We start from the raw sequence: 17,208 nt of genomic DNA on the forward strand, positions 1-17,208 counted from the left end.
CCTAAGAATGACCTATATGCCAGGATAATGTTTTTTACATCATACATTAAATCCTAACACATTTGAAGGTTTGAAGATTTGTCCCAGATTTTCAATGTGGACTCCACTATATACATGTATGTACTTATAGAGCACATATAGGTATGTTCTATCTATATTGTATATTATACTCCTCAATTTTTATTCAGAGAGGAACATAGATTTGTAGGGATTTGAATATGAAACCTATAGAAAACTCCAAGCTTGATTGGAGAAGGGCATTATTCATTTACTGAAAGTGAAACTGAATGTTGTCAGAAAAAGAAATTAGGTGTGGTAGTGACGTAAAGACAACCAACAAAGAGAGAGAGAGAGAGAGAGAGAGAGAGAGACGAAAACAGAAGAAACTACGGTCACCATCAAAGCTAATTCAAGGTAAGCTTGAACAAGTATTATAATGTCTAATTTTGAATGTACGACTATTGTATTGAAGGGGAAAATATCAAAGCATGCAGCATAATAGGTAAAAGATGGCATAAGCATACTTAACATAACATATTTTATCTGATCCAATGACATTCATACATTGGCTGAAGAGTCTAAATATGTTTCGGGACCATTGTATATGTTTAAATTCCCCAATACAGTTTTACTTTTAATATTGTATTCAAATGTCTCCATTTATATGCTAACTGACCTCTCTAGTGGTATGACAACAAAACATTTTAAAAAGGGAAAAAATAACTGAATGCTTAGTTGTATTCCAAGTATTACATGCTGCTATGCTGTTTGGGTTTCACTTGCATTTCTTCAGAAATATTTATGGATGCATGCAAACACGCAATAACCCATTAATGATTGGTATTATAAACAGTGATAAAGCTGTCGTGTTGCTGTAATATTTCATATGTATGATTCTTTATGTGTCACAGTAATTTCTGTGGTTACATTTGGGAATAGGAAAAAGAAAATTGAGCATGTGCTGAGAATCTCACCCGCTTGTGGTTTTGTCTTCTTTGTGTGGGTAAATCTTTCTGTTGCTCATTATGGGCGAAATGCAAAGAGCTCCTAACTAGTACCTATATCCAAATGAAGCTTTAGAAACATTAGTGGTGGAATAAGGAGTGGCATTCATTATCGTAAAACCTGCGATTCCTGGAAATCCACTGAATCAATACGATGTATTCTCATGCACAGCTGTACAAAACGCATGAGAAAAAATAGTCCAAAACAGGAACCAATGCAGAACTGAAAATAAGTGATTTCATATTCATATTCATATTCACATTATTATATTTAGGAGTGTAAGAGCACAATAGATATAGATGACTGGAGTCATCAACTGGAGTTTTCAATTGGAATCTTTCTATAATGTCAAACAGTGCATACATACAGTATATCCATGGCCGTGTCCGAGGCTCCAGTGCAGGTTGTTGCTGTCGACCGCTTATTAAAAAATCCTGTTCCTTTCGCTCGGATGAAATTGCATTCCTGGTCCACCTTGGTCTAAATCGTGGGGCCACCCGAAGGCCCCTAGAATCGTCACCACCTTTCGCCCTGTTAGGGAAAGCCCTGAACATATAACAGGGGAATTCTTTTATGCACATATCATTTTTATGAAAATAATGAACATTTCCACCATATCTGGTGGAAATGATGTATTCATTTTAAAAAGCATTCTGTGGTGAATGCACGTCCGATTTTGCAGAGTTAGACTTGTTCCTGGGTCAACATATTTAGTTGTACCTGGAACAACATTTCTGTCTGAAAATTTAATCCTAACCCTATCCTTACCCCTAACCCTAACCTACCCATAAATGATCCCTAAAATCAGAGGGAAATGATTTGTGAATAAGACTGATGTAGAACCCCGTTTGTAAACCTGAACTTGACATTGGGCCCTATCATACACCCTGCGCAATGCAGCACCAGGCGCGAGTGTTTTTTGCTAGTTTCAGCCCGACACAGTTATCATTTTCACGTCCTGTGCCACGTTGTTTAAATAGCTTGTGCGCCCATGGGTGAGCTGGTCTGAAACCGAGGTGTGTTCAAGCGCATTGTTTGCACGTTGCTATTTTGAGGCAACTGATATAGACTGCACCATTGACCAACAAAAACCTGGTCTAGTCAATGGCGCAATATATATATTTTTTTTGTTATTTAAAGAGTGTGTTAGTAATTTCCGCCTATAGGGGGGTCCACAACGCGCTTACACTTTGTCCTGTAGATGGCTACTCGCGCGCTTTAACCTCGCGCACGAGCAGATCCGTTTCCTCACTAGAGAAGCGTTTATGTTTTTCCGGCTTGCAAATTCCACCATGTAAATAGCGAATCCGCCATGGCGTGAGCGCAACTGGCTTTTAAAGAGAATGGGAGATGATATTCTGATTTGTTTATTGCACGTTATGCCCAAAACACACCCATTACTCATTAAGAGAATATGGGCAACCCTTTTAGACCACGCGCCGTGTGCGCCGACCATTTTCCCCCTTGTTAAACTAGCAAAAGTGGATTCGGACACGCCCTAAGTGCACTTGTGCCGTGTGCTTTAGACCATGCGCTTAAATCGTTAAAATCGGGCCCATAAACAGTAAACTTGTCCCTCAAATCTGATTGATGAAATGAAATTTTGAACAAAGTTAGGGAAAAAATGGTGTAGTGTATGGGGTTAGAATTCGGTAACAATTCTGAGTGCGCAAGATCAGATTTTGAGCGCGCAAAAGGGCATTTCGCATGCTGAGTTTTGAGGAGAAATGTTCATCTCGCAGTTTAGAAAATATTTCGAGCGAACGAAAATTAGTTTTTCATTTAAAATAAGTATTTGGTTGTGCGCAGACTTTCTCTTTTGCATGTGCAAAGTTTCACTTTCTTGTTTCTTTCGTACCAGCCGTACGCGCTCTCTAAGCGCAGACAGCTCGCTTGCTCAACACAACCCAGCTTTACAATATGCCATAATTCCAGCCAATCAGAGATGAGGCTGCTAAATTCTGATTGGCTGGCTTGAAAACCAATCACAAGACTCCCTGCATCACCGACTGTGGAAGAGGAAAATACATGGTGGAAGATGTTTATGTTTAATTTGTTTAATGGATTGAAAACTTCAATTTAAGTTTAAGTAAACAAAAACATTCACAGCAGAGAAGTTCTGTAAAAACAACTATCATACCAAAAAAAATATACTGTATTTTCTTGTAATACTATTTTAGGATGGATAGTGTTCACATTGGGATGCAGGCTTGTTCCTCTCACTGCAAAAAAAAAAAAGAAAGACATGTGGGTAACAATGCAAACATATGCAAATATACTGTAAGTGAAAATCTTGTGTGTGTGACTCACAAGGCTTCTATATAATTACTCTCATAATTAGATTTTTATTTTTTTGCAGAGAGGGGAACAAGCCTGCATCCCAATGTGCACACTATCTATCCTAAAATAGTATATAAGAAAATACAGTATATTTTTTTTAGTATGATAGTTGTTTTACAGAACATCTCTGCTGTGAATGCTTTTGTTTAAATAATTCCAAGGATATCAAGTAGATTGATTATTATTTTAACTTTATTACATTGCATTTCTACGTTTATTTGATGGCTTTTTTATTCTAATGTGAGTGATGTACCGTTTTTACACACTTATTTCATTAGAAGGGGAAAAGTCTGTCCGTCTTCTTTTCTGAAAATGTGTAAAATTTGAGACCCCAGCTCGGTCACATTCATATTTCACTAATGTTAGTTACATAACTTGCAGTTCAGAAAGAAGTTAGAACTACCACTTGAGGGGTAGCAAACACTGGGACATCATGCCATTATGTACAGTAATAGTACGATTTGATTTTGATCAAAAATAAGCTAAAAAATTAGCTTAAAAATAAGCTAAAAAATAAACTGTGGTCGTCGAGTGGTAGACATTTGAACTTAAATCAAGCCATTAAACAAACTAAACATAAATATCATCAACCATGTTTTTTCCTCTTCCACAGTCGGTGATGCAGAGAGTCTTGTGATTGGTTGACAAACTAGCCAATCAGAATTTAGCAGCTGGGTTGTGTTGAGCAAGCGAGCTGTCTGCGCTTAGAGAGCGCATACGGCTGGTATGAAAGGAGCAAGAAAGTGAAACTTTGCACATGCGAAAGAGAACCTCTGCGCACATCCAAATACTTATTTTAAATGCAAAATATTTTCTTATCTGCGAGATGAACATTTCTCCACAAAACTCAGTTCACGCGCGTGCGAAAATGCCCCTTTACGCGCTCAAAATGTGATCTTGCGCGCGCAGAATTGTGACCGAAATCTAATCCCATAGTAGTGTGGGTTCCCTGTGGGTGTGATGGAATACGACAAGGGTCGCATGACTGGAACTTGTACACTTTATTAACACTGAGTGAATACAGAACGACGGTGTGCGCGAGGTGCGGCTTCACCATAGAAAACTCTATAGCAACGTTCAGAAACACTCTTTCCACTTATAAATCAATAAACTCCGTCCATTAATTCTCCAGTCGCATGTGGTGTACGAGTTCGCAGTACTTCTCTCTCTCCCCGCTATCTCACACCAGCCGGCTTTTATGCGGTCTCCCTACGCCAATCACTGCAATCAGAAACAGGTGTTCGTCATTTTGCACTTGACTCACTCACCGCTCGGCTTCGCTCTCGCTCTCCGCTACAGACTCCGCTAAACCACGCCCCCTCGCCACAAATGGCGTACTCCTTTGTCCTGCTAAGGCTATTTTAATTTTAGATGTTTTATTAACAAAGTTCAGGAGGAGCACGTTCAGATAACTAACCTAATTAACACTGGAGGAGCACATTCAGTTAATCAACTAAATTAACGAGATAAGATGTATATACAGCAGACTTACCTCTGTTCCATGACAGTTTTTACAGCATTCCTCAACCACCCCATCTCTTTACTTCTAAATATTAATATCCCAACTTGGGATGCAGGGAATACTCTGGGTTTGGGCCAAATTCCGAGCTCATAGCCCTCTACTAGGACAGCACTGCAAATACTGTATGCATAGCTTTTACTCTATTTAATTATAAGTGAAGTTCTAAATATAAAAAATAGATAAAAAAAACTTTTCAGCTCGTTGAAAATAACAAACTATAAAAATTCATAATTGTCTCATATTTATCTCAAGCTCTGTGATGACACTGTTGTCTCCTTGGCAAACAAGTGCACTAACATTTGGGGCAAAATTACTGGGTGTTATGGACATTATGTCACAACAGTGGGAAAGCCATACATATGTCTAAACTGTGAATGTGATGTGTTCAGATGTTTGGTGTGATTGGAGAGGATCTCGTCCCCAGAGCACGCAGCAGGCTGCCGGTGGTGTGTAATGCTGGACTGGGGCTTTTTACACTGGTGTTTGTGTGGCTGCTGGATGCTGACAGGTTCATGGAGAGAGCAGGAATGATAGCTTTTTGCCTCACAGTGGCAGCGTTTATTCACAGTATGTGTTTGTTTGCAGAGGAGTGGTTCTTCCATTCAAGGCAAAGGTTTGAAACCAATGGAATAAGATTTAGTCTGGTATGAAAGTGTTTTTTGTATTGTTTCAGTAAAATGTGCTCTTTTCCAGGTATCATGGCAGAATAAGTGAGATCTTCCAGGCCTGCTTTAAAGGACATGTTATTCTGGGAATGTGTGCAATATTCCTGATGCTAATGTTAGGTGGCGTTTCCTTCTCTCATGAACAGTTGAGCACCATGGCCATCAGGTGTGCCGTTTACCTACTGCTCAACAGCCTGGGGGTGCTGGTAAGATTTATCCCATGCCAGGAGAACAATATCCATGTCCAAATCAAAAATATTTCTGAGAATTGTGGTAGATTTTTCCCCTACGCACCTGACTTAGTTTACCTGGTGCTGGGTCGTCTCCTAATCGACTCCTCTAAACATCTGATCGCCGTTCAGTAATATTTATTGATAATATTTACTGCACAGCGTAACCAGACAGACCCCAGACAATGCCTTTGAATATGCTATTATCACGGTCGGGAGAAACTCTGCAAGAAAATAAATGTTAGTTTATAAAAATTCCATGCACTGTATCCATTCAAAGTTATCAAACATTAGCACAATTTTTTTTATTTATACATCATTCATGGAATGTTTTTCTAAAACCTAGTTGGACATTCATCTAATGTTCTTTAGATGTTACTTAGCCTACTACTTTTTTCAGACGATTCAGAGAACATTCAAAAATAGCTAATGTTTTCATAATACTTATGAAAGTATTATGCTGGTTGCTAAAGCCACCTAGCTCGAAGTGATCGAGTTATCTCCGACTAAGGAGCTAATGCTCTGTGCTACTGGCCTCACAGTAAAGTGACAGCTGACTTGTTGACGAATTTAAGCCAGTAGTTAAAGTTCACGTTTTTGCCCTTCGAAATACTACAATAGTTTAAGATATAACTAAAAGTGAGACTCTGTGTCTATGTGTCGTGATGCTGTATTATTATGCTAGTTAAAAATGTATTATGCAATAACTTACAATATTGCTCTGAGCGTGTGACAGTGATTCATTCATGCACATACATGTCAGCACGCCATCACACGTCAAGTGCTTTCAACCGTATGGTTTCAACACACTACTAATGCAACTCAACCAGGCCTCGCCCCCCCTTTTTTTTGCGAATGCCTTTGGTGGGAATTTTTTTATGAGAAATATTGTGACGTGTTCGTTCCTGGAAGAAAACTCAAGACTACAATGGTGATTCAGGGGTTGAATCTGAAATCGACCCCTATACCCTCAAATAGGGCATTATTTGTGGGGACAGCCATTTGTAGTGGCTGTAGTGGCTCAACAAGATGCTTAGTGTAAACAACTTAAAATTGCAAAAATGTTTGTTGGTGTCACAAATTTTATGTTGTCTCAACTGGGATTTAGGTTTACACAACTTTTAATGTCTTGTTGGAGTAACCAAAAAACGAATTCATTAAACTGACTATTTTGTCAGCTTCATCTTTGTTACCCCAACGATCAATTCTAGGTTTAATGAACTCCAACTATGTACAAACATTATTTGTACAAACAACTGAAGTTTCTAAGCTTACTTAACATTTTAAGGCAGCCAGGTTTCAAATTATTTTAAGTTGAATGAACTTGTTTGTTTTTACAGTGCACACACTGCCATTTCTGTCATGATTTCAAGTATATGGGCCTGACTCAATATCCATACTCTAGGTCTTTGCACTTGACACTTACATATTTCTCTGTATTTGGCCAAAGTGTTCAAGTGGGCGTGAAGACAGTCATAAAGTCTATTTATAACCTTTACTTACCCAACAGGATGCATACTTACATCAAAGTGTTGTATAAATTAATTTTAGTAATTCTAAAGGTTCTGTCTCTATACACAAGCATCTCACTCAATTTCAATGATAATTTAATTTATTAATTTAATAAGTCAAATAAAATAACAATAACAAATAATTTAAAGAAATAATAACAGATCTCTCTGTTTGAATGTCAGTTCTCTTATATTTCTGTGTTTGCAGGGCCTTACTCCGGTGCAGATCTCAGAAATCTGTGAAGTGAAGAAGATGAATGTGGCTCATGGTTTGGCCTGGTCTTTCTATATCGGCTACCTCAAATTGATCCTTCCAGGTACTTTTATTTGCAGTCCACATGTGAGCCACTGCTTGTTGACGCCTCTAGAGGGCAGTAATGACGCACCACGATTTGTGCATGAAAATATATTCTATTTGGAAGAACGTTTGTTCACAACTTTGAGAGAACCTTCCCAGAACGTTATCCAAAGTTCCAGTCAGCTGGGAAGCTCAGAACAGGACAAAACTACAATAACATTTCTCATATGACTCTTGAACAATATTCCAAGTCTACTGAAGCCATACGAGCCATAGTTTTGACTAACAGACCTCATTTTACTTTGAAAATATTTTAATTTGCCATATCTCTCAAATATTATTCACATGTCCACATATTCAAACATTGTGTGTTGCGTTTGGTCATAACAAGACAAGTTTAGTGTGTGCATACATCATGATATTAGTGAATATGTGTGAATTGTGGTGTTTTTGGTTGTGGAGCATGGCGGCCCCTGATCTCTTAATGCTTTCATTTGGAAATGTAAAGTGTGAATATTGTTTATAATTTTTTTTGTTGTGTATTGCATGGCAGAAATATGGTCATACAGGCTTGTAATGACTTAAGAATGCATAAATGACGACGCTGAGCTCCAACCTGTAAAACCACTTGATCATTTAAGAGATTCTGCCTTTTCATTTCCCTTTTATGTTCTTTCACTTGCAGTTTTACAAAACAAAATCAGCCAATATTCCTCCACGGGGGCGAGACTGAGCTCTCCACGTCTACATATCCTTCTGCCCCTCAACGCCGTGGTCCCAAGCGAACCTGAAGAGGAGGACACTAATGTGGTTTTCCACGAGAACCTTCCAGAACTGGAGTTGGACATGGCTGGTGTGCGGAAACGTAGCTACAAAAACAGCGTCTACAAGATTACCCAGAACAATGAGGTGGGATAATGCTAATTAATGATCACTTTAGTTCTTTGATACAGGAATTAGTCATGTACTTTTTCAGAAAAAGCAAAAATATGATGATATGAAGAGCTAGCATTTAAGATGATGTTTTACTTAATTGAGACAAGAGCTATGTTGCATGCCAATGCATATGCTTCTTGTCTGTAATTCTCTGTTGTTGTTAATTAAATACTTTTAAGTATGTGGTATGGCAGTATTAAAGGTGCAATAAGCAATTTTTGAGAAACAAAAGTGGATCCGACCAAGCAGCACAACACACTTGTAGCCAATCAGCAGTAGGGGGCGTGTCCAATCATGATGGGGGAGGAGGGAGAGTGAGCAAGAGGGAGATTTGAACTGAAGAAAGACTGAATAAAGAGAGATGGCTGAGAGACATTACAAAAGAGAAAAGGTCAGAGGAATGTCAAATAAGGGGTGGTTGGAAATAAGGGTTATGATCAGGCCAGAGCTTTAATCCCACGTTAACATTAGAAAAGCTCTCCCGTGCTTAAGTGTGACTGCCTGAAAACAGACGACGAGGTTGCATTGATTTTGAGGTTGCAATGTTGGTTTTGCTATGTTTCACACAACCAAGATATGGTGTTGTTGTAATGTTAGCTATAGTAACTGGACAGTTTTGAGTGTAATTGTTTGTCTGTAATTGTTTGTCTTTTTTGTTCTTCCTTGTTGTTTGTTCATTACCTTCGCTTTATTTTTTCACGAACCATTATTTTGCGTGCGACTTCTGACATATAGCAATTGTAAGTCGCTTTGGATAAAAGCGTCAGCTAAATGAATAAATGTAATGTAAATGTAACGGGTTGTTCCAAATTTGTCTAGAGATAAATTATGTTTACAAGCTGCTTAATTCATAACATTTAATTAAAATTAAAAACAAAATAAAACTAAATCCACAAAATGATGATGGGAACCTCTAAAAGGTATGAAATGCCTGCAGAACCCTTTAGGGTTCTATATAGAACCTTCTCTTCTAATAGTAGTATGCACGCACACATTAAGATAGTTAGAAAATCTACCATAAATAATATACCATTCAGGAATTACTGTCACACGTTTTCAGTGAACTGCACTTAAATAGCAGATAGTATGATGGATAATATGCAAATTGGGATGCATTGGGCAACACAACATTTAGCTGCCAAAACAGCATCTCCTTGTGGTTAAAAGCTGTACTGGCTCTGAACATAAATGCAAGGTCCTACCTTCTCTGTTTCTATTCCTAGACTTTTAGCTGTGTTCTGGAATATGCCACACCACTGCGGACGCTGTATCAGATGTCCCAGGAGAGCAGCGCAGGCTTTGGAGAAAGAGAACGAAAACAGCAGGTCTTGCTGTTCTACAGAACCCTCAAACAAATTCTGGAAAATTCTCTAGAGTGCCGGAACCGTTACCGGCTCATCCTGCTCAACGGTGAGAAATTCCATTCAGACCAATAAAATGAGCAAGGCTTTTAATGCCCGGTTTCACAGACAAAAAATGATGTTTGAGCTGTTTTAACAAAGCAACTGGCACCGACATATTTTAAAATGGGTCACTGCCATTGTTTTGTCTCAAGATCCACACCAGTAATGATTTTTCTAAGGCACGTTTAAATGCCCTAATTTAACTAAAGTCTAATCTAAACCCTGTCTGTGAAACCAGGCCTAATAGTCTCGTCCTGGAAATGTTCAAAATACAATCTTTTAGCATTTTAAAAGCTTATTTGGATGTTATTCTTGCAGTATTCTCCTATAGTTCAGCTCAGTGTCCGTAATTCTGATCTGATACATCTGTTTTTCAGATGAGCACACAGGTGACCCTCATCAGCTCTCCAGAGTGATCATCCAGCACCTGAAACAGCAGGACGGAGAGATTCACATGGACCCCATCCCAGAGCCACCAAATGAAGTCTATCCGGTTCCGGAAGAGGGTCAGATTGGGACATTTCTGTCTGCCGACCAAATGAGCAGTGTACCCAGCCTCATGTTCAGCCTACCTCAATCATTAAGATCGGAACCAGTGGAGACGACGGATTATTAGTTATTAACAGGAGATGCGTGCTCTGCGTGATTTCTTGGTTGCTTGTGTTCAGTAAGCATTTAATAAACTTTAATGTAATAATAATAAAGAATTTATTAAATCAGCTGTTATTTATAATGTTCTCTCTTTCCTTTCTTGCGAGTGAGAAATATCTGCCAACACAGAACACACACCTGATGCTCATGCCACTTTTACAGGTCAAGTATTGCTAATAAATTGCTCTCACACCAGTGTTATTTTAGGATCATTGATATAGTTTTTGTCAATATTTTCTGAATTAGATTTTATTTTTTAGATTTTCTGTTCTCACAGAAGTTTTAGCAAGTTAAGTGAGTTTTAGGGCTTTTTTAAAATATATATATATAGTTTTATTAATTTTTATTCTTAGATTTACTTTATTTAATTTGAGGGTTTTTTTTAGCGCTTCAAGTGAAACTACAATAAAAATGAGAAATGCTACATTGGCAACTAGTTTATATTTTATTTATATTAACGTTTAATTCATTTCAAGTAATGGAAATGTTTTTTATGGGTTTGGTTTTAGTTTAGTGCCTCTGATGCTGTGCGATAATTATTGTGTGAAAAAAATTGACGTTTCGTGTTTTTAATCGGAATGTTACAAAACTTGGTAAAGGTTTTGGTACTTGGTTTTGTGAACACACACACACACACACACACACACACAAATTATTCTGATCACTTTCAAGTACTTAGTACTCAAAACTTAAGAAATTGAATACATTAGACATAATTAACATGCGAGCAAAGTGAGGAAAGTCTCAAGCAAAGAGTGTAAATATTAAAATAAATGTGTGGTTTTGTATAAAATTAATATCGGAGGAAATCTGTTAGTGTTATGTTTGAATTTAGGGGCTTCAATAAATAAATAAATTAAAACATAATAAATATTATATATATATATATATATATATATATATATATATATATATATATATATATATATAAACCTATTTAACCTATTTTAATAATAATAATATTTGTTTATTTATTTAATATAACATTTTAAATACATTTTCACACACAATTCATTGGAAATTGATAGCAGTCTGAGAGTAATAAAAATGAATCAGTTTGTCAATCCACCAATGAATTACATCAGATCAGCTGTTTGCTTAGCTGAGTTGCTCAGCTTCATTCACTTTAGTGTTTGGTCCTCCATATTTATAGTGTCATTTCAAAATGTTAAAATTAGCTCTGAAAAGATTTGACAAGAAATTAAAATAAAATATTCTATACAGAAATGGTACGATTTCCAATGAAATATGTTTCCTTTTTACTGAGGAAAATTACTATTCTCAATAAATGTTGTTGGAAATCTCCTTGCTTCTTCCAGTGAACAACTCTCTTCTGATTGGCTGTATTATTTTCCATGTCCTGTGGCAGAACAATTACACTGATTGAGAGAAACACGTTTGAACAAGTCGTGGTGACGGTGACGGAGGTGATTCGTAACACTGGGAAGATTCAAACTAAATCACTACACTGCTTGTCTATGACTAATATATTTTAATCTAACTTTTATCCACAGATCAGTTGATAACTAATTCTAACATTTTGAAATGACACTCTATAAAGCCCTTACACTAAAGTGAATGAAGCTGAGCAACTCAGCTAAGCAAACTAGTCCATCAGGTTTCGACAGCTGAGCTGATGTAATTTCATTGATGGATTGACAAACTGATTCATTTTTATTACACTCAGATTGCTATCGATTTCCAATTAATTGTGTGTGAAAATGTATTTAAAATGATATATTAAATAAATAAACAAATATTATTATTAAAATAGGTTAAATAGGTTTATATATAATTTTATTATATTTATTATATTATATGTTTTAATATATTTATTTATTGAAGCCCATAAATTCAAACATAACACTAACAGATTTCCTCCTATAAATTTTATGCAAAATCCCTCAAAATAATACTTCATTTTAAATATCTACTCTCTTTCCTTGAGACTTTCCTCACTTTGCTCGCAATTGATAATTATGTCTTATATCTTATTATAACTTATATAACTTTTTCAATTTCTTACGTTTTTGTTATGGAATGAGTATATTGTAGTTCTTGAAACTGATCAGTTATAATTTCTACATTCTCAAATATTTTGGTTGAACTGTAACAAAAATATGTAGTAAATGTAGCTTAAAAGTATTTATTTATTTAACCAGGAAGGTCTCATCGAGATACAACATCTCTTCTACATGGTCAACTTTCTTTTCATGAAAACAATTTACATATAACAGATTAACCTGTGGATTTTTAGGCAATTATTGTGATATCTCCACCTCAAACAATCACTTAAATGATATTCAGAGATTTTATTAAGGTGTAATTATTTATTATTGTGATATTTAGCCTATACTACAAAATGTAGTCTATTCTCAGTATGTAGACTGAGGGTTTTCCCATGAATCAATACTCTCCATCTAAGAAGCAGATTGAGACGACACGTCCATTAGGTTTTGCTTTGACACTGATGGATGAACTATCACGAGTTTAAATCAAAATCAACAAAGACTGATCTGACGCGAAATGGAAAGAAGGAATCAGCTAAATATATTGTTGACTTAATTTGAGGTCACATGAATGTATTTTACTAACAGCTGATTCAGTGAAGACACACAATCACATTTTGCACATCCAATCACAATATGAAAACCCTCCGGTCAAAGGTTTTCATTAGTTTATTCTTCCTTCCTTGTTGGCCCACTCATGCAGGAATACATACCAGATCTGTGGTTCACTTATTCTTTCCTCATTTACATGTAACTTCTCGAAGGTGGTTCAAAAGAAGTCTCATCTACTTCCTCATTATAATACCGTCAGATTGTTAATTTCTTCAGTGGTGCTGTGACGTCAGAAACTACCGGTTGGTTAATGACAGAGAACAAAGATGAGGTCATGAGGAAAAGTCCCTCGTGACTCAGACGCAGACAGACGGCACACAGACAGAAGCTGATGATTTCAGAAAAGCTCTTCCTAGATCAGCAAATCAGACAGATTTTAGTCACACATATATTTTCATTTGGAATGAATGAAATCAAACTGATTGCCAGTAAAAACTGATTGCCATTAAACATAAACTAAGTTTAAAGTTTTACAATTAGCAGATATCGTTTTTAAAAAGCGGTTAAATAGATTGTATTTTGCATTTAGTAAATACAATTTTAAGTCTTATAAATATTTTGATTTTAAAGAGTGTAGAAATGTTTTTTTGGGTCATGAGGAGCATTTCGCTCTTAAAGGGATAGTTCACTCAAAAAAAGCAAAATTCTGTCATCATTTACTCGCCTTCTAAATATCTTCTTTTGTGTTCAGCAAATGAAAGAAATTCATACAGGGTTGGAACAACTTGTAAATTATGATAGAATTTTAAAAAATGTAAGTGAACTATCCCTTTAAGAGTGCCTCTTTGACAGGCTACAGAACTGGATTTTACTGACCGCATTGTTTGTCTTTCTGGTCATGTGAGTCTCACCTGTGAATAATCTCATTTTATCTCACACTGTCTGAATCACTTTCTATTTTACAGTACATCCTTCTTTTGTCGACCAGCATTTTGCATGTGTGATGTCAGAACAATTTGAGTCATCTGACTCAAAAATAATTCAAAGATCTAAAGTCATTTCTGTGTATTAGCCTACAAGTCGCTAAGCTTTACTCTAAATGTCTTTGTCTCATTACTATCATTAGCATAATAATTTTTGTTTTGTTTCAGTGTGTAACTCTAAACGCCAAAGTGTCTCAAACATTGCTATAATATTCCCAGAATTATCTGCTAAAATGAAAGTAGTTTAGACATGTTTATGACCTTATGTCATTTGAGAAACTACATGTAAAAAATAAATAAAATTAATTATATATATATATATATATATATATATATATTGTAATAAGAAATAGTGATCAGTCACAGCATCTAGAAATATAAACATTACATCATATAAATACATAACATTTAATCTACAATTATTTTTATGTATTATATAATATAATAATAATAATATAATACACTCTTAAAAATAAAGGTTCTTTATTGCAATCTATTGTTTCATTAACCTTAAAGGGTTCTTAATATTATTAAAATGTTCTTCACACTAAGAAAAAAATGGTTCTTTTAAGAACTGATCACTGAAATGTTCTTTAGGGTCCGGGAACCAAAATTGTTTCATGACATCATTGCAAAAAAACAACAACAAACAAACAAACAAAAACTCTTGGAACCTTTATATAAAATACATAGCCTAAATATAATTTAATACAATATAAAACCCAATCTAAACGTATAAACGCAAGAAGCCGGTTAGGTTGCATGTACTAAAGCATTCTGGTCTGATTTAACCTCTCACGGGGTTTCGTCAGGTCGCCCATCCCACAAACCTCAGCTGATGCAACAACAACAGAGCTCAGTCAGTATAAATACAGGCTACGTGACAGAGCCACACACTTCAACCTCTCGCATTCATGGAAGGAACAAAGAAACAATCATTTGAAGAGTTGGGCGAGCTCTCGGGGAAACACTCGGAGGAAATCACGTTAAAATGGTCTATACACAAGCTCTCGTGCTCGGTAACGGGATGACCGTCAGAAACGAGCAGGAAAGCCTAGCGGAGGACCTGAGGTTCCTACAGTGCTTCAGATCCGACAGACACAAGCTCAAACACGGCGGCAGACTCATGAAAGCACGCAGCTTATCAAGTAAGAATCTTATCCTTCTATTGCACTCCTCATTTGGAAGTCGCTTTAGATAAAAGCGTCTGCTAAATGATTGAATGTAAAACGATATAGGCCTATTGTGGGGGAGAGCGGGGCAGGTTGTCACAGACGCTCTAGCTCTGTCTAAGTAGGATCTTTTTTGAATTAAAAACGGTTGAGGCAAGTTGTCTCGTTTTTTATATATGTTTATATTTAATTGATTTATTTTTATAATTTTAAAATTGTATTGGCCACAAATTATTGTCATATATTACTTCACTCTATATTGATTATATTAAAACGTAAATTTTATTGTATAAATATACAGAAAAGTAGATTGTTATCATTGTGATTTTCTTTGTGTACAAAAAACGTTTTATTTTGAATTCATTTAAATCATAATTCACATCAGCCACATAATAGACATGTCGTGACAACCTGCCCCAACCTGACTTTCATTATCAGTTGACATTTTTGTTAGCCTGTCCATTTTGTTTTTTTATTTTATTTTTTATTATATACATTGGACAGAATATTCATATTGACAACTTCTATATCCGATAGTGTACCAACAAAATGTATCTAAATGTTCAAAAGCTTTCCTGTATCAAGACTTTAAGAATTGTCTACCCTAAGATTTCTCATTGAGGTAAATTTTAAAGAACATGTGATTCTTTTATTGATGACATCATGAGCAGGGATGTACATTGTTCCAGTTTTTTATTGTTCTGTCTGATCAGCTGAGCCTGACACGTTCTTCCCATTTACTCATTCACAGGTCTGGGATCTGAGTGCAGTTTGGAAGAGGAGGAAAGAGAAGACTTGTGTCTTCACCTCGACCTGTCCAAACGCATAGAGAAGTGCCTCTATGACGCTAAAGGAGTGAGTCTGCGCTGTCAGGAGCTGCGTCTGCCCAGGCACATGACCACACGTGTGGCCGGAGACATCCTGCGCTCATCCACGGATGAGCCGTGTGGGATACGGGGCGCACTGATCCACATGTTCATGGAAAGCAAGGGCACACTACTGAAGCTGGGCACCATCATTCCCGATCAGAGTCTCACGCCGACCTTCGAGGTGTCAGTGGTCCTGCAGCCTGACCTGGGCGGATGGCCTCCGCTGAAGATCCTGTTCGGGACCGGGAAGATCTTGAGCCTCCGTCGGGAATACCGGCTGATCAAACGGAAGCTCTACTCGTCCGCCACTCCTACTGTACTTCAGTTTTATTAAAATTGTGGTATTAAAAGTAAAATAAGGAGAGGGCAATGCCTGAGGTCTCAAAGAGGACGAGTACAACTTTAGGAACTGTTCATTTTGCACATTATTTCTCCCCGTTACATCAGTATGTTCCAGAGTTTACAGAATGTTTAAAATTTAAAGTTGTTGATATTGTGCAACTGACATTTCTAGCAGCTATGTTGTTATAATATTGCATTATATGATCCTTAAAAGATCATTAAAATACATACTAATAAAAACATGGAACCCTATGCATATACACTAACGTTCAAAAGTTTGTGGTCGGTAAGATTTTTAAAAATGTTTTGAAAGAAGTCTTGAATGTATAAAAATCTTACTGACCCCAAACTTTTGAACAATCATGTATAATCAGGGATTATATAATGTCGTAAAAGCTCATCAAAGAATAAAAAAAACACTACTCAGTTACTAGTTGTTTTTGTCAGGTGACACCGCATGTGAGATATAATCACAGTGGCATGTTTGTTTGTATGACTGTGACTGCAGATTCTTCACTACTGTTTACTGATGTTCAGGGAAATAGGAAGGCTCAGATTGTCCGCTGATATATGTTGACTCCATTAATAGTTATCGATGTGTATTTTGTTTTTGTGTGACTTTGAAACGAACGGGACAAGCTGGTATTGTCTCCCAGTGAAGCGTTTGTAACAGTATTTTTGTTTGAAAGCACAAGTGGAATAAATTATTCTTAAAATAAC

At 36.5% G+C, this 17,208-nt stretch overlaps 2 protein-coding genes across 2 annotated transcripts; both read left to right on the forward strand.

The window, feature by feature from the left end:
- The first annotated feature begins 340 nt into the window (after positions 1-340).
- Positions 341-10,629, forward strand: sting1 (stimulator of interferon response cGAMP interactor 1). The gene is made up of 7 exons (XM_077247439.1): positions 341-414; positions 5,257-5,480; positions 5,561-5,738; positions 7,482-7,590; positions 8,257-8,480; positions 9,731-9,917; positions 10,288-10,629. The coding sequence occupies exons 2-7, from the start codon at positions 5,257-5,259 to the stop codon at positions 10,524-10,526; spliced, it is 1,161 nt and encodes a 386-aa protein (XP_077103554.1). The 5' UTR covers positions 341-414; the 3' UTR covers positions 10,527-10,629.
- A 4,334-nt stretch (positions 10,630-14,963) lies between these two features.
- Positions 14,964-17,207, forward strand: LOC143756761 (DNA damage-inducible transcript 4-like protein). The gene is made up of 2 exons (XM_077247460.1): positions 14,964-15,253; positions 16,029-17,207. Exons 1-2 carry the CDS (start codon positions 15,097-15,099, stop codon positions 16,478-16,480), a joined length of 609 nt encoding a protein of 202 aa, XP_077103575.1. The 5' UTR covers positions 14,964-15,096; the 3' UTR covers positions 16,481-17,207.
- Position 17,208: the final 1 nt, after the last annotated feature.

The sequence above is a fragment of the Siphateles boraxobius genome, unplaced genomic scaffold (genome assembly GCF_051911475.1).
Source record: "Siphateles boraxobius isolate OS27281-9 unplaced genomic scaffold, OSU_SipBor_1 3, whole genome shotgun sequence".
NCBI classification, from domain to species: Eukaryota; Metazoa; Chordata; class Actinopteri; order Cypriniformes; family Leuciscidae; genus Siphateles; species Siphateles boraxobius.